This window comes from Anas acuta, chromosome 2 (genome assembly GCF_963932015.1).
Source record: "Anas acuta chromosome 2, bAnaAcu1.1, whole genome shotgun sequence".
Taxonomy (NCBI): domain Eukaryota; kingdom Metazoa; phylum Chordata; class Aves; order Anseriformes; family Anatidae; genus Anas; species Anas acuta.
This window is the reverse complement of record NC_088980.1, coordinates 122,988,752-123,010,583: the sequence shown is the minus strand read 5'-3', so window position 1 is coordinate 123,010,583 and position 21,832 is coordinate 122,988,752. Positions and strand designations below refer to the sequence as shown.

Genomic DNA, 21,832 nt, shown 5'->3' with positions numbered 1-21,832 from the left:
TCATGTGGGTTATAACAGCTGTCGAATCTCAAAAGAATCCCAAATCTGAGAAAGGTATCAATATGCTCTATATACCTTAATTTGAGAGATGAACGGTTGCAAGTCCAAATTCTGAAACGTGTGTCTCCTATAATCCCAGATATATGCTTTTCCAAATTATCCAAGGCAATGTGTTTGTGCTTCATCATGCAGACAGGGAGCAGACAGGTAACCCCAGACAGAATAAATAAATAAATATAAATAAATAAATAAATAATATAAAAAAATAAAAAGCTGGGCAGATTTTTTTTAAATGCTGACATTGATATTGATTGCTGCCATAGCCAGGCCTGAATCCCATCTTTGCACTCCATAGCACTGAGCTAAGAGAAATACAGACACTGTCCAAGAAGCAAAATGGCAACACCTGCCTACAGTATTCTAAGCTTGAGACTGATTTATGAGACATTTTGTGGGATGCATTCTGCCAATAAGGCAGCCATCCTGCTTGCAGACCAGGCCCAAGAGACCAGTTTTTACCAGGAATTTTGGACGTTTTGAGGCCTCAGATTCTTCTAGTGAATGTTTATGAAGTGCTTGACTGTGAAGGCAGAATACCTAAAATAATAGAGCATACATATACAGAACTGAATGAGGACAACTGTGTGATCAAAGGCAGGTCCAAGCAGGAGACCAAGACAGCATCAATTTTTAAAAGGTTTGGCTATTCCTCAGTGCTAGTCAGGCCATGTGGTCAGAAGGCCATAAAGCTATAACTATTCCTACTTTAAGAACTGCTGAAAGCCAGTTTAGCATTTATACTCATTCTGCAAAGTTCCACAGTCCAGGTCCTGATGGGCAAACCACCTGTGAGATGCTGCATCAGCAGGCAGAGCAGCACTCAGTCACTCACTCATTCCAGTGCTGATGTCCACACTGTCAGGAAAGCAGCCTCACTTTCTGGATCATTTCTGGGTCTTGAATTGCATCAAAGCTGGTAAGCCTTTAAGACTCAGGAGATTTATTTCCCCTCGACCTTTATAACTACAAAAGCCTCAAAATGTTGGCTGCTCCCCCCACTGATTAAGAGATTCAGACACCAGTTTTTCACCCACTTCATAAATATTCTGATCTCAGGGGTCTGTAAGAGTTATGTGAAGCAATACACTAATGTTTGTTAAAGATTATATTCTTGACCTATCACTTCTCAACAGACTTAAGCCTTTCAGACAGGTACAGCTGAAATGCCACATTCCTACAATCCAGTATTTCACACAAGTATTAATTTAAAGAATGCTCATTACGCCTGTATTTAGGAATTCTTTGAGACAATGTACACACATACACAAAAACACCAAAATATGCTTTCCATCTCCATTTTTTCACATTCTCCTAGCAGAGGTTTAGAGCTGTGCAGGAAAGCAAGCAAGGACTTGACTGTATCTCTCCGTATGCCCTACATTTATACCACTGCTGTTCCTGGGGACAGATGTACCCCTAATCTTAGCATATATCTGAGCATTGGCTCTCAGAAACCCGAAGAGCTTTTGAAATCTTTGGAAATATTCCAGAGTCAGAGGCATGTAAGGTGAAAACAAATACTGTATCTGTAGATTTTTCCCTTCACCCTTTAGCTGGATACACTCCTTCTTTCCAAGGTCCCTTCCCTTCAGCTAAATCTCTTCAGCTGATGTTGGTTTGACTTGACATTTTTTCTTGGTTGTTTTTAAACCACCACATCTGCTGACTCTATAAAATCTTCTTTTCTGTGTTTTCCTCCTGTTTGTCAGTTTTGTGTTCACCCTTGTTTCTTAAAACAGGACCAGAAACTTCTAAGGGCTGCATTCTGGCCCCCTGCAGCCTCCTTCCCAAGTGTGCCTGATTGTGGCACTGTGAGGACTGAGTTCTTCTCACCTTGAAGTGCTAGTCACCTGGTGACAGATCTCTACACAAATGCTCTGACAGCTTTTTCAGTAAATGTCATACAATCATTTGAGCTTGATTTTTATTGTTTGCCAGATTCTAGTCTCCCCAGCTGTCTTTTTAGCTGCCTAGCCTCAAAAATAAATAAATAAATAAACAAAATTGTCTTTTCTGAGTGCTCCCTGTATATCCATTATCTGGGGGAAAAATCCATCTGTTTCATCCTGCAGCATCTATATTTGAAACACTCAGCCTTACTTATCTTTAGCTAATTCATTCTTTTCTGTCAGGAGCTTCTGCCTGAGATGTTATTTGGTTTTGCTCCATCAGAGAGATCTCCTCTTTCAGCCTCTTCACTCAGTACTTCATTCATCAGCCTTTCAACAGCAAGAGGTGCTGGTACAAATGCAGGATCTGTTTTATCCGCATGATTTTTTCTTTCTTCCAAATGCTGTTCCTGCCATTTGAAGTTTCCATGCCATAATCACACCTATCTGTATCTAGTTTCTGCTACCACTCAACATCTCCACTCCACTCCACAGCTGGTTCAGCTCTGAACAATGTCTGTTATTTCCGCAGCCAACTTACATCCCACTTTGGTCTGAGTTTCTGCATCTCTCCAGCACATTCTTACTACTGAAAACAGATGTTACTGATGTGTACCAATTCTGACGGGTAGGAAAATAAAGTAGCTGTGAACACTACTAACAAGAGCTTCCAGGACTGGGCCTTCAGTTGTGATTGCGATGCTTTATTATTGTTGTTATTATTTTAATGGATAGAACCTAAGCCAATGCCAAAAAGGATGGAGTGCAGTACCGTGATATCACCACAATGAGGCATGTGATGCATTGTTTTAAAAACAGCTGTGGCAAACCATTTCTATGCTGTACAGTATTTCTTTTCTTTTTTGGGTCCATAATGGATTTTCCCAGGTTCTATTCAACATTACTATTGTTTAGAGAAGGTCCTCTCCTTTGATGTGACACCTTCACGATGGTGAAAATATACATATTTAAAATTACTTCTGGTTTTCCTTTTCCAAAAGGAAAAAAAGCCCTGCATTATTTCTCTTGTACACTTTCAACTACCCAGCTGCATCTTCCCAACTACCCATGATCTTAAGAAGCTTGAAATTACTTTCATTGTGCTTGCAGCTGTTCATTTTTTCACAATGTGAATGCATGTTGATAAAATAAAGGTAATCTTGCATCTGTCTTGTGCCTGTAGTAGGAATTGTTCAATGACATTTGCTAGTGTAAACTCCAATGTGAGTATTAATCACTAACATGTTCAAAGTCTGACCCATGAGGGCTTTTAAGCTGTTGAGTGTTCAGCACATGAAGACAATTCACATTGTTGCTTCAACACTTGTCCTAGAGAAGAAATACTGTTTTATATTTTAGCAACCCAGCCCTTTATGACGATGTTGAGTAAAATAGGACCTCAGTAAAAATATTGATATGCAAAGGCACTATTTATCATGAAACACTGTGAAAGAAAATTATGTGCTTTCAACAACTTAGCTGTTTCAGAAACTGACCTATAGGCAATAATGTGTATCTTAATTATTTAGCTGCATCTCAACTATTAAATTTAATGATCTACTCAAGTGAATTATATTGGGTTTCCCTCAATATATACAAGACCAACGTCTCAGTTGGTTGCCACCAAGTTCGTGTGGGCATTAGTTGTACATAATTACCAGGAGAGAAGATTTTGTTCCCCCTTTTAAAGAATTCATAGTGCTTCAGAATAACACAGGCTTTTCCTTTCCCACCTAGATAGTCCTTGAACAATTTGGGACTTAAGAGGGTTTTTTTATGTACTACCCCTCTGAGTGGAACCAAGAAGCTATATCTCCTATTGCTAGAGCGGTCCCAGCCATGGTGGGACTGCTCATTGTTTCTGTAACATATCAAACATGTTGTTGTCCCTCTGGCTTTTCTCTGCTTCAGTATCTTCTCCATTTGAATCATTAAGTAGTACTATAAGCAAGCCTTTGGGATACCACAGCTCCTTCTCCTTTGCACAGCCTTTTTATGGACTCTCTTCTGAGTGCTGCAGAGGAGTTTCAGCACACTGTCATTTTTCTCCATTGCTGTTTCTGTATTCCTCCTATGGGCAATGTTTTCTGTATATTATGAAAGAGGAAGTAAGATTTTGCTTGGGAAAAAAATAATGGTTTCAGGTTTCAGACACAGTTCAAGCTTCAGTCTTGAACATTTGACCCTTTATTTTTAGATGGTTTGTTCTAGGTACTCATTTGTACCTTCTCCTTAAAAATAGGTTTACTGCTCTGCTTGTGATCAGAGTGCCAGAGCAGGGCATTAGTAGTAAAAAGGAAAATGGGGATAAAAGGATGTACTGCTTCCAAGTACAGTGACAAAGAAAACTACTGACAAACTGATAAAGTGGCCATGAAGGCCTGAATGGCAGATCATAGTATCACCCTGCTAAAATGTAAGAAATACAGAGAATAGTAAAACATTATATGCTGCCATCAGAAGGATGTTTTAACTGATGTCTTTGTAAATGGGTAGAGGAGTTAATCCTGTGTTATCAGAAGGTTTTGTTTTGTTTTGTTTTTGTGTGTGTGTGATTTCTGATAAAACAGCAATGGAGTCAATTCTCTATGCTAAAATAGTAACATTTAACATTCAGTGTGAATGTTAAATTCAAAGACAGAAACAATATAAGCTGATTGTTACCTTAAATATAATAACAATTAATTGTGGGACAGCAAATCATTAAGGTCACATGCAACTTCAGAGTTTCTCTCAAACCTGTTTCCTCACTTTGTTCTTCTGAGTCAATCCCTTTACTTCATAAAAAGTCCAACTGTGTCCTAAATCCATTTTAAACTCCTGTGCTTTATTGCTTTGTCTCTTTTGTTTACTTCATCCCCCAAATTAAATTCTGTACGGTCTGGGTCCTCAGCCAGCCTAAGATGGCATAGCTTGATCAGAAACCACTACTCTCTGCTGATCCAGATGATTGAGCCCCCTCCTATTAATCACTGGTCGTTTCCCCCATCCCCCAGGCAGATTGCTTGCACGTTGTTGGCAGGGTTCCTGCATCATCTGTTCATTCACTAATAACACTATTCAGCATTTATTGGGCCAGCCTGGCTCTCTGCGCATTCAGCAGCAAAGCTGCTATTGATTGCATGATGGGGAAGCAGAATCGAGCTCTATGAAGTAGCATCACTTTGTATTCTGAGGGCTGTGTGCAAACTACAATGCAGTTAATTCACTAATGGTTTATATTTGTCTTGCTTCTGCTGTAGTGAGGAGGAAATGTTTCAGCACTGCTGGGGGTGGGGTCGCACGATCATTATTTGGAGGATTTGAAAGTCACGGCACAAAAGGCAAGTTGTGTGCTGTGCTCCAGCAATGACACACCTTAGTGCCTGTGAGGCACTTTGCCAAAGACCTCCCAGTTAAGGGAGGTAAGATTATACAGCCTGTATTGCCTTATTGCATGTGCCAAATAAAACTGCCAGATAAAAATTTACTATGAAGGACAAAATAATTTCAGCAGAAAGAATTAATATGATCTTACTTATACCAGTTTACACCATCTATACTCTCACTTTCCATGAAGAAAGCTGTGCCAAGTCCATTACGTTTTAAGTGAAATGGTACTCTGAAAGGCTAACCAGTTTATTAAGATAAATCATATATGTTTTAAAGAACAGAACTAAATGATTGATATATGTGCCTCTAAATCAATTTTAAGACTTAAAAGTTTGAAAAGTATTACTGCCCTCCAAAGCATTAAAGCCCTCTGAAGTCTCTCATAGTATTTCATAAAATACAGCAGTCATTCAAAATAAAACAGAGCAGCTTTAAAAAATTAAAGGGAGCTTGGAATTTTGCTCAACATGAGCCAGCAGTGCAAGCTTGCAGCCCAGAAGGCCAACTGCGTCCTGGACTGCATCAACAGAGGGGTGGCCAGCAGGGCGATGGAGATGACTGTCCCCTCTGCTCTGCCCTTGTGAGGCCTCACCTGGAGTGCTGCATCCAGGTCTGGGGTCCCCAGCACAAGAAGGATGTGGGGCTGTTGGAGCAGGTCCAGAGGAGGGCCACAAAGATAATCTGAAGCATCTCTCCTATGGAGAAAGGGTGGGAGGGCTGGGAATGTTCAGCCTGAAGAAGAGAAGGCTCCAGGGTGACCTCATTGTAGCTTTTCAATACTTAAAGAGGGCTTGTAAAAAAGATGGAGAACAACTTTTTGCTCAGGCAGATAGTGATAGGACAAGGGGAAATGGTTTTAAACTAAAAGAGGGGACATTCAGAGTAGATATAAGGATGAAATTCTTCACTCAGAGCTTGGTGAGGCACTGGCACAGGCTGCCCGGAGAAGCTGTGGATGCCCCATCCCTGGAGGTGTTCAAGGCCAGGCTGGATGGGGCTTTGGGCAACCTGGCCTGGTGGGAGGTGTCCCTGGCAGGGAGAGTTGGAACTAAATGGTATTTAAAGTCCCTTTCAACCCAAGCCATTCAGTGATTCTATGATTCTATCATTTTGTAGCTTTTGAATTAAAAGTATTAATTCAAATATTTTCATTATGTCCCTTCTTGCAAATTTGGAAAAGCTCTGAAAAAAATTCAAAGCTTATCCTTGTAATTTTTAAGGAGTGTATTGCCATAAATTAATTAGTTATGTTTGGCTCTTTTAAGGAGATTTTTTTAGAAGTATTTTTAAGAGTTTCTTCTTCCAGTTTATGATACAGTATATAGAACACTTCAATGTAACAAAATGCATAATTACAGATGTAACTTGCAGTAAAAGAATGGCATGCATAGATAAAGCCACAAGCAAATATGCCAGTCTCGTTATCTCTGATATGTAAATACCCACCACAAAGACACAAGCTGAGCTGTGTTTGTTAATACTGGCTAAAAAGAGAAAAGAATTAAAATGTCAAGGAAGTGATGTGTGGTGACTTGTTTCCTCCTCAACCAAATTTCTTCTCCCTGAAATAGCTGCTGAGGAGTTTCTGGTTTGCTTCATTTCTCTATGATGGAGAATGGAAAAAAATTCCTTTCCCTACCCAGACTTCCTCTTCCAACCTTTATACCTGAGCTTCTCCAAAAGTACAGAGCTTTCTATGTTGTAAAGGAATAAGCTGCTTTTATTGATGATTGTGAATATAGTTAATTACTTTGAATACAACAAACAATTACATAAGGTGAGCCTTAAATACTTTAAACATGCTCTGACCTCACCAAATCATCACCTGGTAGGAACAATAGCACTCCATTGGCTTATGGGACCTAAGCATGTTTCCTCAGCTAAGAAACTGTTCCACTGACTTTCAGCTCTTACATCAAGAAACACTTCACGCACATTTGTTTCTATGTAATGTGAGTTGTATTTTCTTGGCTATTAAAATTAACTGAGAAAAATAGGGTCTTTTGAACACCTTTTTTCACATACACACGCTACCTTTAATCACATTTAGAGGAAGATGTCAGCCTTTCCAGTACAGCTCTAAGAATGCCAATGGTGCAATAGAAACAGGCCTCTATAGTTCCAAAGGCTGCATGACCATCTTAACCAGTCACAACACTTAACCAGGAAATTATTTTTGTTATGGAAGCTACATACTATGACCTTTCTCCTGTAGGCTCTGCAAACATACCAGACTGATCCTGCCATGAGAAGGATGCTAACTCAGCTGTATTTCTATATTATGCCTGTATTTAATGTGGATGGATACCATTTTAGCTGGACCAATGTAAGTACTGTCAGTAGTATTACTCAAAAAATTGTTCAGACAGGAAAGATTGAATGTTTATTTTGTCATTCAAACGTGACTTTCTGTATAATCTGACCCATCAGTTTGTGTCATGCAAAATGGAAGTAAATTAATTCATTTGTGTGTACAGACAGATTTTCATCAAACTATAGTAATATTGTTAATTATATTGTTAATTAACTGTTTTAAAACTTACTTTAGGATCGATTCTGGAGAAAAACAAGATCAAAGAACTCCAGGTTCCCATGTCATGGTGTTGATGCTAATCGCAACTGGAAAGTGAAATGGTGTGGTAAGTCTGGAAGTACTTTGGTCCACCAGTTCAGATTATCCTGTATTTATATATCAACACAGTAAGTGGATTAGATCACATCAGTTGTGAAGTGTTCCACAGTTAAAGCAGTTAAAGTTGAAGCTGCTTTTCTATAGCACCACAAGGCAGGGCTTGAGTCTTCCATCTATCTTAAAAAAAAATAAAAAAATAAAAAAATGTCCTGAACTTTGGAAAAACACATCTTATCACAAAAGTTTTTATGGTAATTGTGGCGAAAGTGAAAAACCACACATACACCTGTTCTGCATTTCTGCCATAACTTAAATCATATGAAGCATAGTATTGAGTTTGGCCCATCATGTTTCAGAATTTACCTGACTACAACTTTAGGAAATATTTTAGACTTCATTCTTCATTTTATTTAATTAATCTCTTCTCTGAAATGACCTTAGTTTTGGAAACTTCAGATTTGCTTTGTAGAGAAAGGTCTGAGAATATTTTAAGACCATTATTTTCAGTGATTTCGTGAAGAAGCTTTTAAATACATGGAGATCAATTTTCAAGCTCCCTGAATTTCTGTAAATACTTTCATAAAAACTGACCTAAATTTTGCATAGAGGGCACAGTAGTAATGAAATATTACCAGAAGGATATGGAATGGATCAGCTGAACAAGAAATGGTATTTCATTAAATCTTACAGCAAGGTGATACAACTCTCACACAGCAGTCAGCAGCCACACAAGTTCTGGTGTAGCAGAAAGTAACAACTCTTCATTGTCAAATACAGCATTATACACCTGGTTCTTCTGCTGACCTGCTCTCCCATCTTGAGCAACTTCCTTCACCTCTCTGAAACTGTGTTTGCATGGTGTTAGCACAATGGTCCTCCCTTTGACCTATTCTTCTGGAACTTTCCAGGTGTTTCCACAGTGCTCTCACTGCTTGCAGTAAGGCTAAGCACTGTGCGGTCTGCCTTTCATTGATTTGATTGCCTAAATAGATTTTTGAAAATTGTAAGGATAAGAGTAAGGGTAAATTATCTGCTTGGGGGAATTATAAAAGAGATGAGAGTGAACAGAAGCATACATTCAATACGTATGCCTCACCCTCACGGTGAGGGTGACGGAGCACTGGAACAGGCTGCCTAGGGAGGTTGTGGAGTCTCCTTCTCTGGAGATATTCAAGGCCTGTCTGGACACCTACCTGGGCAGCCTGCTCTGAGGAACCTGCTTTGGCAGGGAGGTTGGACCCGATGATTTTTCGAGGTCCCTTATAACCCCTACAGTTCTGTGATTCTGTGAATACAGTACGGACCCATACACTATGGACCTTCCAATTTCTATCAACTCTACTTGCAGTAAAGAGAGGACTGACATGGAAGCAGTTACAGACGTTAGATTTTAGATGAGAATCCCTACACCTCATAAAATAGTCCTAGGGCTGCTATCATGATCTTCAAGGCACATTTATGCCACAAAACATATTGTAAAAAGGAACCAAATTCCTGTATCACTGTTGTTATCTATTACTAAAGTGCAAAAATCACAACTGCAGCTATTTTGGGGATGTGTTTTTACTGTTCAGAAGTCACTGGCATAATTGGAATGAACAGTTCTCTTAAAAATCTTCAGAACCATACTATAGTTATCTATCATGCAACATTAATATTCACACAGTGTGTTTTCTTCTAGACCTTAATTAATCTTTCTTGGGTTCAAATCCCTCTGCTCCTCCCTCTTCCTGCTCCCCTGTATTTAAAACACTCCAACTGTGTTAAAACCTAAACACTTTTTACTCAGTCCTGAAAATGTTTGCTCATTTTTCTGTTTAAAAAAAAAAAATAATCTAAGCTAAATGAAACCATAACAATACACATTCGTTGTGTGTTGCAATCCACTACTTGTTGAATCTCTTCCCTGCACTATAAATGAAAGGCAGATCCCCACCACAACTTTAAAAAATAAAAATTCTTTCAAAGTTGCTCATCATCCCACTAATAACATGCTCTGCTTTCCGCACTGGATCCTAAATTCCACCTGATTCTCTCTTTCAGCAGAGAATAAAGAGCTCTTTCATGGACAGGGCTGACTGGTGCTCAGAAGATCCTCACCTGGAGGCCTGTGTTCTTGTTAATCTGACTCTAAATGAGGCAGAGAAGAATCTGGATCATATCACACGTTGAGGCTTGTAAAACCATGATGCATTTAAAATTTAATACTGCGTATGCTTGTAAAAAACTTTTAATATGGTTCAGCCATGCCTACAGCTTGCAGCCAAGGCTTGAACTTCACTGCAGGACTCCCAGGCAGGTGTGTGGTAGCAGAATCCAGCCCCAGCAAAGCCACTGTGTGCTGGCTGCATCAAGCTATTTGGTAAAGATAGCACAGCATCCCTTCTGCTTTCCTCTGCCCTTCTAGTGCAGGACTTTGATGTAAGCTTTATGATGTTGCTTCTGTATTCTCTAGGGGCTGAAAAATGGGTTATGTCACTGATTGTGATAGATACCATTTTGCAGCGCCCCTGTGCCCAAACTAGTGCACAGAAATTGCACACAGCCCCAGGTGAATACTGACTTCAACACCTCTGGTGTACAAATGTCCCTTGCAACATATATATATATATGTATATATATGTGTATATATATATATATATATATATATATGTATATGTATATGTATATGTATATATGTATATGCAATAAGTAGCACAATGGTTTAATTCATGAGATAAACAGCAACTTTAAAGCCAATAACAAGGTACACAGAATTAAATCATTTCATAGGGCAAATCCAGTGAAAGGGTTTGCATCCAAAGCTCTGAGAAAGAAGCAGTGGGAATTAAAATTTCCAGTGCATCTCATTTACCATTGCACCCCATTGCTCACTGAGGACAGCACCCCACACTGACAGAAGTGGCTGCAAGGAAGTTTGAGAATCATGCTCCAGCTTATCCATACTCCCAGTCTTGCTTCTGTACCCAGTCAGACTTGGTTTTATCAGTCTCTGCACATGCTTCCTTTGTACTTTTGATCTTATGATAGATGCTGGATGATACCCTTGATATACTACCAGGTACAAAAATAAGGCAGCATGGTGATATTTAACGCAATTCCATTTTCTTCTCATGAATATAACTTTGAAATTTCACAGGAGTTGTTGATACATGCTGTATCATTTTTTATTTCTTGTGTTACTGTAAAAGAACTTGCAGTATGAAAATTCAGGATATCCTTACACTGTCCATGGGCACCATGGAAACTCAGTCTCTTTACCACCAGCCAGCTTCACTTAAAGAAAAACATTAACTACAGCTGGGATTACAAGTGGCTCACGATAGTAGGCTGAGCAGTTTAGAGAATCTTTTCTTCACTAAAAGTCACTAAACTGAGTCATATTTTACCACTGGGTCATTTTAGTGTTAGCTTGTAGGATTATGCTTTTTATTAAAAAGGAGGCTCGTTTTCATGGCTCAGCATAGAACGCTGTTATGGGAGATGAAGCATCCATAAAAAAAAAAAAAAAAGCAGTAGCTCTGGAGGCTCTGTTAAATAGCTTTCCTTTAGCTATATTATCTGACAAGACATCAAGGCAGGGTGCTCTTGGGATCTGGATGACTTGGTGGCCATCTGTTCTGCAGGGAGGACACCATCTGCCCTCAACATAACCCTTCCATACCCACTGCTATCTAAGCAGTAATACCTTTTGATATCCCCACCTGTGGCCATTGAATGATAGCCTCATTTTTCCTATTACAAATGAAGCTGCAGCGTGAAATCCTTCCACTTTTTATTTTTTGGCATTAGGATGATCGCATAACCCTGCTTTAGTTCATATTATTATGCACTCTCACACACTGCTATTTTCTTATTATTTGAAGATGGGAGTACTTACTATACAAAGGAAAGCTGATAAAGCACTGCTTTTGTAAATCCCTGATGGTACCAGGAAATGTAGCAAACAATTATTATTCTGCAGGTCAGTGTGAAGCATGTGGCATTTAGAAATCACAGTGGATAAAAGAGTGCTATAGATTTGCATAAATATTCTTCTTTTAGGCCCAGACCCTAAGCTGTAAATGAGGTGGTGGCTTAGGACCAGAACTGCTATGTGATAAAGGAGCCACTACCACGCCTCCTTTTCTGAGTTTCATCTTTCACTACCTCATGGGATATTACATGTAGGTTTCACTTCTGTAGCTTACTGCCACATGAGCACAATGATGCAGTGAAAGAAATCCTCACAAATGGGCCCTTGCTCCTTTTTGAAAGAAACATAAACCCTGTGCAAGCTGAGATTATTTCTATTTTAGTTAACTGAGCAATCATCCTATGCAGCTCATCATTTTTTTCCCATAAGGTTTGCGAGAGTAAAAATAGGCAGTAGTCAGGGACTATTCTCATGTTTTAAACGAGTCTCGAAGGTAATGCATGTCGAGGTTATCTACCTACCATTGCAGCTATCACTGCTTAAGCTAGTACACTAAACTACTCTTAAGGGCTAGACTGGTCTTGGCAGTGACTGGTGAAAGATTCCCATTATTCCTAATAGACCAACTAAAACTCCTCACTAGTTTTAATAAAACCTCTATGCCAGAGTGCTATCATAAAATGTGCCCCTCATATGGAAATCTAGTGAAGAAAATACAACGAAGCCATGCTCTCCTTTTCTGTTTGGGTTAAAAACACATCCGCTGGGGAAAACTGCTTGTAGTTGGCCACTTGGCGTGTTTATTAGATGAACAAGCAGATTGCTGTGCTGAGGTCCCACTAGCTCATGCCCATCATTCACAAAAAAAAAAAAAAAACAACTTGTTTATGGCTTTTCATGCTTTTGCACAGAGACTAAGCAATTTTTTTATGGCTTTTCATGCTCTTGCACAGAGGCTTACATAAGGCTGAGCCAGGAGTTGACCCATAGAAACTGCCTGTGATTGCTCACCATCAGCTTTCTCATTCCATCTCTAGATGAAGGTGCTTCATTTCACCCATGCGATGACACCTACTGTGGTCCTTACCCTGAGTCTGAGCCTGAAGTAAAGGCTGTTGCTCATTTTCTCCGCAAACATCGGAAACAAATAAAAGCCTACTTGTCCTTCCACGCATATGCACAGATGCTGCTGTACCCTTACTCTTACAAATATGAAACTATTCCAAACTTCAGTTGTGTGGTAAGTACATTAACACTGAGGAGAATACACTTCTCTATATAACATTTTTTGGTACATTTTCATTTTGAGAAGAGAGTTGTTTCTTCAATGCTTTGCACATATTTAATATTGAGCAGTATTTATTCTGGATCCACTTACAATCTCGTTTCTGATTAGATAGCCCTCCTTCAAAGTGAGTCAGCAGTAATTTGATTTAAATGGTATAGCGCCTTCCATCCATCAGTCCCTGTAAATTACCCTATAGGATAAATCCCTGGGTTTTAATTATAGTTATTATCATTTTATTTAATTAACAGTAATGGGAATTATGTAGTTAAGTCCCTGGGCATCATCTAGCTGATATCCTGTCCCTTCATGCTCAGAACTGGAACACTTGAAGCACAAAGAAGATCATCTTCAATTTTATGACCAAAATAAAATTGAAATGGTTTACATTTATTGATTAGAAGAGAAATCTCATAGATTTCACCAAAAATAAAGCTTCTATTGCCTTATGTATCAACCTGCTCAAATGTAGCATTTTTACCACTTGATGACAAGCAGTTAATTAACATCAGGTACTTTGGAGCTTTTGTTTATTAGGAGAATAAATTAATAGCGTTTTTTTTGATGCAAGCCTATTGATTTACAAATATGTACATTTCATGTATTCTATGCTCATCCAAATGCAGGAGAGCTATTCCCCCTGCTTGCAGTATGAAGTCTGCTTTGAGCCTGACTCCTGTGCATAAAACCTTCCCTTTAGCCAATTCTCTTAGGGAAATGTTGCTCAAGCTTCACTTGCTCTTTGCTCCTGCTCACAGCCACATATTGCAGCAATCACTAGCCAGCATCTTTCTTTTGCCTTGCCCATACATCTCTCATTCTGGCCTCGAAAGTTGCAGTGACATTTAACTTACTAGTTAAAGCTAGTTTACTCCAGAAGGAGCTTAACTGCATCTTAAATTTATCCTGTGCAGAATAAATGATGTTGTTAGTCCCTGGAGAGTCGCTGAAGTTTCACTGAGCTGCCCTCTCAGGAGACTGAGCAGCCAGCACTGCACAAACTGAAGTCTCTTTGTTGGTTTATTTCTGTTAAGACACTTAATTTCATGAGTTACTAAAATTTCTCCTGTCTGATGTCATTCTTGGGAAATAGAGCAAATTACAAGTTAGCTGTGCAGGCAAAGGCACTAAAAACATGAACTTGTGGAGACTGGCAATCAAACTCTGCACTGACTCTGATTAAATCCATGAACCTTGTTTTTATTCTACCTTCTCCAACCTCTTTTGGGGAACAGCAAAGGGTTTCCAAATGAACTGGTGGCTATTAATTACCAAAAAGTGTAGACTGGGGATTGAAAACCCCAGGATCTCACTTCTTCGAAAACCAGCAGGTGCAAGCATCCTTTTATTTTAGAACAGACAAGACAGCAAAAGGTAAAGACATGATCTTAGGAAGAATCAGCATCTCCTCTGCCAGATGATTGCTGGGTATCAACAATACCAGGAGTAATGTGAGACAACAACAGACACAGTATTAGGAAATTCATTTGAAGGAAAATGAATCTCTGAAAGTTTTCGTACATTCCAATAAATCTTCAGTACATGTTCTTGTTGCTTGACAGCTATTTCCTTTCTGAGAGAGAAACTGCCCCTCAGTGCACACACTCTACTTTTCCATCCAGAGCTTTTAAACCAAAGGAGTCCATCTTTGGTGAGTGATAGGTGTGCACTGAGTCTTTGACCAGGCTTTGCATCAGAGGGGTTTGAGTGTGAACCTAAAGTGACAAAGACACTGGTTTAGACAACAGCCCTGGACAAATGGAAGTCAAACACCAAATCTCAATGTTCTGTCACTGTTTGACTCTGGCATTGGTTTTGTTGCGGTGGGGCAAAAAGGAGAGGGAGGTTGTAATAAGAAACCAAAGTGATTTCCTGTTATTTAGAAAGTTTGGTATGGGAGGATTATAGCGGAAATGAATGGAATAGTGTAGCTTATTTATTTATGTGTTTTAATATTTGCCTCCAGCCAAAGGCTCCGTCACCCGGCAGCTCCTAAATGAATAATCTTTAATATTTGAAGTGTCTCAAATAGTGACTTAGGCTGAGGTTCCAGACTCTCCAGTTCTCCTGGAGATTTGCAGTGAGATGGGAAGTGGCAGTCTCTGCTTCCTGCTGCTGATGGAGCAAGCTTTGCTGGTCCACGTGGACTCCACATGCACAGCAGATAAATAGCAGTTGGTGTTAACAGGGGGCCACAATTAATCCCAGGCTAAAGAAAGGATGTTTCTGTCTGGGTCGTGTCATTCTAGAGAGCTGTCAGTTACCATTTCAATTAAAGCGTTCAATTATTCAGAGCTGCTTTGAAACTGGAGAGCTGTGTACTGATCACAACATGCATATTCTGGGCTAATTTAGGCACGAGTCTCTTATGAACCTTATTAACACTCTCCTGAAATCTGTCCTTTTAAGATACTTAAAAGGAAAGTGTGCTTTAAGAAAGAAAAAAAGGAAAAAAAAAAAAAAAGAAAAGAAAAAAAAAAAAAAAAAAAAAAAACCAGCAAAAACCTTCATCCACCTAGAGAGTTTTAAATTTCACCTACTTTTCACTCCTTTTTTTTTTTTCTCCTGTACAGTCACTTGTAATAGTGTTTACGGTGAGCTTATATGGCCTGACTGAGTTTGTGTATCTCCTTGTAAAAATCTGACAATTGTATGTGAAGCTTTCTCCTTGGGGGGGGTGTTCAAGGGCTGGTTGCCCAGGTTTATTCACAGTGAGATCTGCACAGTGTGAAATGTCCCCCTTCGGCACATAACTCCAAGAGGGGAAGTGAGCAGCATCCCTCCAGGCTAAGAGCAGTGCGGGGACACCTGCCTACATGCCAGACACGTACTTGGGTCCCTCCTGGGCTGACCTTCGGGCAGTTGCTGCCTCTGCGCAGAACTCAGTGCTGTTGTGCTGCTTTAAAATGGGAATTGCCAAAGGATTTCTTCAGAATGATTTCGACAGGGCTTGCCTGTTTTCTGGCATTGCTGTAGGATATGTAACTCATGTGGGGAGTGTTCTCTCTCATAGCTGTGTTCTCCTTTCCATGGCACATTTACTGGGATGACTGCTGCACTGTCGCAATGAAACCCCTCTGCCCTCACAGGATCTGACACCTCCTGCCCCATCAGGGTCCTGTGTGTGATGACTCACAAAAGTTGAGGCGTCTGCATGCGTAAGAGGAGGAATAGTCCCTAAAGACATTACTTCCCTCTGTTTTGGGCCTCCTGCCACCTCCTCATGCTTGGTGTGGGGTGAGTCAGAAATTGCCCGTCGGCGTCAGCTGGCTTCCAGGTCCCAGCCCTGCAGAAGTGCAGGGCAGCACTGACTTTAGCAGCTCCTGCCTTCGTGCAGCCTCTCGTGGATGTGGTGAGAGGAAGACAAGAGACAAACTGAAAATATCAGGCCAGAATCTCCACCACAATCTTCCTTGTGCTGAGAAACAAAAAAAAAAAAACAAATCCAGTTGTGTCTAGCAGATTTTCATAATGGGGTAAAAATTTCCTTTTCCATTTGGCAAGAGCTGGACAAGCTAGATAAATGGGCCCATGTGAACTTAATGAGGTCTAAGTGCTGCACCTGGTGTGGGGCAATCCCAGACATGAGCACAGACTGGGAGAACTCACTGAGAGCAGCCCTGCAGAGAAGGACTGGGGGGTTCTGGTCGACGAAAAGCTTGACATGAGCCAGCATTGTGTGCCTGCAGCCCAGAAGGCCAACTGCATCCTGGACTGCATCCACAGAGGAGCGACCAGAAGGGTGAGGGAGGTGACTGTCCCCCTCTGCTCTGTCCTTGTGAGGCAGAGCACTTCCTTTTTCTTTCAAATATGTGCATCCTTCCTATGGGTTTGCAAGCAGTATTAAGCAGTATTCATGTGTGACCTTCAGGATTTGCCATGCACCAGGCCTCCTGCACACAGTTTCAAAGGATGCTGTGAACCTCCTAAACAGACTGTATCCATATGGATCTTGAAATGTAGGTGCTCATTTTCCCCACACAGCACTGAACCTGCACTTCTGCAATAGTGAAAATAGATCTCCAAGCCTATGTTTCCTGGTCCCAGAAAGTTAGACCAGTGGTGAATATTCCCCAGACTACCAGAGATTCAGGAGTGGAATTTGCCTCTTTCCTTCTTCCTGCTTGCTGGACCACTGTGGAATGAAACCTTCAACCACCAGCAGAAATGAGGTTTAGTGGACCGGGAAATATATTTGCAGATGTTGGCAGAATATGCTTGCATAGCTTTTTATATGCCTAAAAAATGGTAGATATACACCTATAATTAGAAATATTTAATGGCTGACCGTTCACAGGGCAGTGAGCTTTTTTATGCCATGAAAATACTGAATCAAGTTCTTAGTGTTAGGGAATTACTGTCAATAAAGATAAATAATGCATTTCTTACTTAAAATCATTTAGTTTGGTTGCTGCAGACTTACAGAACATGGCATTGCGCCGGAAATCAGCAATCCATAGCTCAGGTTCCAACTCCACTGCAGTATTTAATTCAGAAACTAATTTATGCATTTGTTTTTCTCCCCCACACAGGAATCTGCAGCCTATAATGCCGTTAATGCTCTTCAGTCTGCCTATGGCGTAAGATACAGATATGGTCCTGCATCTAGCACTTTGTGTGAGTTTCCCTCTGACACAAGTTTATGGCTTTCACCCAACTATAGTAAGAAGGAGACTACCTTTGTTATTACAAAGGAAGCAAATACTGTTTAAAGTGAACTTTGCTCTAGTTGTGAATGGTGAAGAAGGCGGAAAAAGTTTTGTAACTGACAGTCAGTTGATTGCAGTAAGATTAAGTCAATTGATGCAATAAAAGAGAATAAAATGCAATGCATTTTAGAGAGGAAATCCAGCAAGTAACATGTTCAGAACATACAAAAAGAGATTTAAATAAATAAATCTGAAGATCTGAAAAAGCATATCTTTACCAGATACTGCAAATGCATTACTAAGTTATAAAATATTTGGGAGAAAATAATTCAAAGTAGTTTTCAGCTTTCACTATTACTTTGCCTCTCCCTCTATGTACTTGTGATAGATACAGCTATTCATGAGCTCCTTCTAAAATTTACGATGATCTCCATAAAACTTAGGTTTCAAATGCCTCAGTGTCTTGATGATGGTAACTGATAGCAACAGTATCTTTACTTGGATATCTTCCGTTTTTTCAGGGGGTGATTTCAAATGCATTTTCCCCTATAAACAGAATAACTTTAAAATACTCTCTTTAAATATGTAACAACATTTGTCAAACAAGCTCCCCATGCAGATGGGAAAAAGGAAATGAAGTTCAATAGGTTTCAACGAGACGTCATTCTCTTTACTGAAACTATGAGGCCTCAATTCTCTTGGTAAGAACAACAGGCTACGAAAAAAAAAGTGAGGAGCTTAAGTAAATAGCAAGATCCTTACCAAGTAATCTGCATCTCCTTTGCTGTTGCTGTGTTTTGGTTGGAGCTCTACACATCACACTGTGCCGTGGGCCCCCATCTCACAGCACAGTCATCGTCTTGTGCTCGTTACAGTGCAGTCGTTAGCTGTGTCGAAGCAAGAGCAGTGTGAATTAATGCTAGAATTGCGCAGAAGAAAGCAGGCCACATAGGAGATGGATCTTTTTATAAATATAAGTGTCTTGGGTAACCAACATATGGAGATAATGAAAAGCATAAGAAACACACTTCCTCTGGAAGGTTTGTTAATATTAGACACCACCTATGCAAATGCAATCATACTGTAAGGAAATCATGAGATGAGACAGAAATTAAGAGAAAATAATTTTAAAAGCTCTTTAGAAGGAGACTGTATTTTACTTTATCATCTTTCTCCCTTCTCTATGAAAAGGAATTGCCTTAAGAAAAAAAAAAAAGAGAGAGAGAGAGAGAGAAGAAAAAAAAAAAAAAAACTAGAAGCATGCAGAGCACAGTTCCAGCTGGGAGATCTTCATGGAAGCAAAGCTCTGGTACAAGAACAGTTTGGGGCTGTGTACTAAATGTTCACTTTTATTGAAGTTTCTCTCTACACAGAGAAGTCAGTTATTACTTTTTTCATGTGAAAATCGAGGGTCTAACCCTGTATTTGGCCGAGCACTTTACACAAGGAGCTGTGTGCCCATACCTCTCTCTGAAGGGTGTTTCAGGTCAGGGAGCAACAGCTTGCATTGTAGCTGTAGTTACTGTGTGCTGTAGACATAATACCACGATAACTATCCAGTGTTTTCAACATGACCTGCATTGAACTGTATTTTTTATACTTTTCTCTGAATTCTCTCTTTCAGATGTGAGTTCTGGCAGCTCTATGGACTGGGCCTATAAAAACGGTATCCCCTATGCATTTGCATTTGAGCTGCGCGACACCGGCCATTTCGGGTTTTTACTTCCTGAGACGCTGATCAAACCAACCTGCACAGAGACCATGCTTGCAGTTAAAAATATAACTCTTCATCTGCTGAAGAAATGCCATTGAGAGCTATTTCTAGGATCTGAAATTAAGGGCTTTACTTCCAGCATCAATGCCTTTCAGTGCATTTAATTGTCAGGGTAAGCTTAGGCTATAGAAGCTATAGAAGGTAACGGGAAATATGGCATTGTTTCTACCAGATACACCTGGCCAGAAATGGAAAAGAAAAACAAACATTTATTTTTTACTCTACAAAAGTCCCTGAAGTTGATATAGTAACTTAGTTTTCCATTTGGTGTAACATATTTAGTTCTTTTTGCATTAAAGCTTTGATTCTCTGCCAGGGACTTCACTGCGGCAGTTCTTGTCCCATATACACGTGCTTGAAAGAAAACTTACTTTCTAGAGTGTCCCTGGCCTTACTGCTTTCCCAAACAGGACTTTCCTCAGCGGAGTCTCTTGAACAAGGGGATAAAATTAACCTTCATGTATATGCACTGTGTCCCAACGCAGGCCTGTGTGTATAGCAGTAAATGGCAGTGCGGTATATAGTTGCGGCTGGACATGCTACAGGTAGCAATGTGTCTTCTTTCTGCATTTATACATATATATGTATATGCACTTTTCTGATTTTTATTCATATAATGCAGGAATTTGACCCAAGGTTTCCTTTAACTGTTCAGAAATAACGACTTTCAAATGTATATATTGGGGTGGACTAAAAATCAACATACTGCCCTTGAAAATGTAACTTCCCTAGAGATTTGTAAGAATTATAATGAAATATTATTGAACTGTACAATACTCTGCTTTATGGAGAGGCCATAGCTGACAAAGCAAATTGCCATGACTAGGAGCTTGGAATCAGGCAGGTGACTGGTGCTTCTGGGTTTTGCCATAGTATATGCCCATTTCTACCAGCTGAGGACCTAGTCTTGACCTGTAATTACAATGTTAACTGATGTTTTATTCATCGGTATTCTTGCAGTGAGTTCCGTAACTCTGTGGCTATGTGGCGGCTCTTCTTGGAAGTCATATTTTTTGCATGCTTTAAAGGAATTAATAATACATTGTTAAGTGAGATGGAGGTGAAATCAGAAGCTTTACAGCTGAAAGAGAGAAAATAAGCACCATGTTTGAAAGAATAATAATGAAAGCACAGAGAATACAACAACTTGTTGAGGTTTTGGGGGTACTTTTAAAATATTATTTTTTTCATTTTATTATATCTGCAAAAGCATATATTTTACTTTATTAATGCTGAATTTAATCTTATGTCATAACATGTTAAATAAAATGTATTTGTTAATAAACTTTATCAAAGGCTTTTGAAATATTCTTCACATTCTATTTCATTGTTAAGACTTAGTTCATGGTTTTAACAATTTTTTGTATCTGTAAAACATCTGTAAAACGTATTGTATCTGACAGATACAATACTTTAAAAAATCTACACCCTCTAGATACGTACTTGAACTTAGTAAATGTACAACATTTATGAGACTAGGGAGCACTATATTTAAATAAGAATACTATTGTCTTCAGGACTTCAAAAGGCAATCAGTGAGCAAAGATGACAGAATCCCATTCTATGTAAGTTTAACATTTTGTTAATAAAATGTATTTATTTTAAGCAAGCTTTCTGAAAGCTTGTCCAGACTTGGTTAGTTCAGAATTGTTTGAATAATGCAAGTTTCTAATATGCTTTAATTAAAATCTGGGTAATGGAAGCTCTAAAAAATATCTATCCAATGATCATCTCCCATTTGCTTATGACCATAATCATTAAATATTTTGAAGACTACAACAGTCTCTTGCTATGCACAAATTCTTGACAATCGGTCCTGGTTGTGGTGTAAATTAAATATTAGCACCAATTGTCAAGAGTTATCCTGGATTTAAGTAATAAGATATAACTGTTACAAGGACATGTGGAACTGAAGTAAAGGACAGAAGGTGTGAGAGATGCCTAATCAGCAGGAGACAATTTATCACTGGATTGCTACAGTACAACCTTTTCCACATACAGGCCAGAAGAAACCAGATTCAGATGTGATGGATTGATTGCTGCTCATAGTATAACGGTTCATCACACGAAACATTTCAGATTTATCTTCATACCATCACATCTCCACTTGTACTGAAAAGTAATTGAACTCTTGGAGAAAAAAAAAATAAAGAAAAAAGAAAAAGAAAACTCTTTTTATTAACAAAAGGTCCTAACATTTTAGATGTAGTTGACCTTGGACGGGAATAATTGCAGGTAGTCCTACATTTGTCTAA

The 21,832-nt window shown here is 39.4% G+C and overlaps 1 protein-coding gene across 1 annotated transcript in view; it reads left to right on the top strand.

Annotated features, from left to right (window-relative positions):
• CPA6 (carboxypeptidase A6) overlaps positions 1 to 21,746 on the top strand; it is an 83,686-nt gene extending 61,940 nt beyond the window's left edge. The window contains exons 7-11 of the mRNA XM_068672021.1: positions 7,537 to 7,647; positions 7,870 to 7,960; positions 12,907 to 13,109; positions 17,687 to 17,771; positions 19,428 to 21,746. Of these exons, the coding sequence (XP_068528122.1) occupies positions 7,537 to 7,647; positions 7,870 to 7,960; positions 12,907 to 13,109; positions 17,687 to 17,771; positions 19,428 to 19,615 (678 nt within the window). The 3' untranslated portion in view covers positions 19,616 to 21,746. The remainder of the gene's footprint in view (positions 1 to 7,536; positions 7,648 to 7,869; positions 7,961 to 12,906; positions 13,110 to 17,686; positions 17,772 to 19,427) is intronic.
• Positions 21,747 to 21,832: the final 86 nt, after the last annotated feature.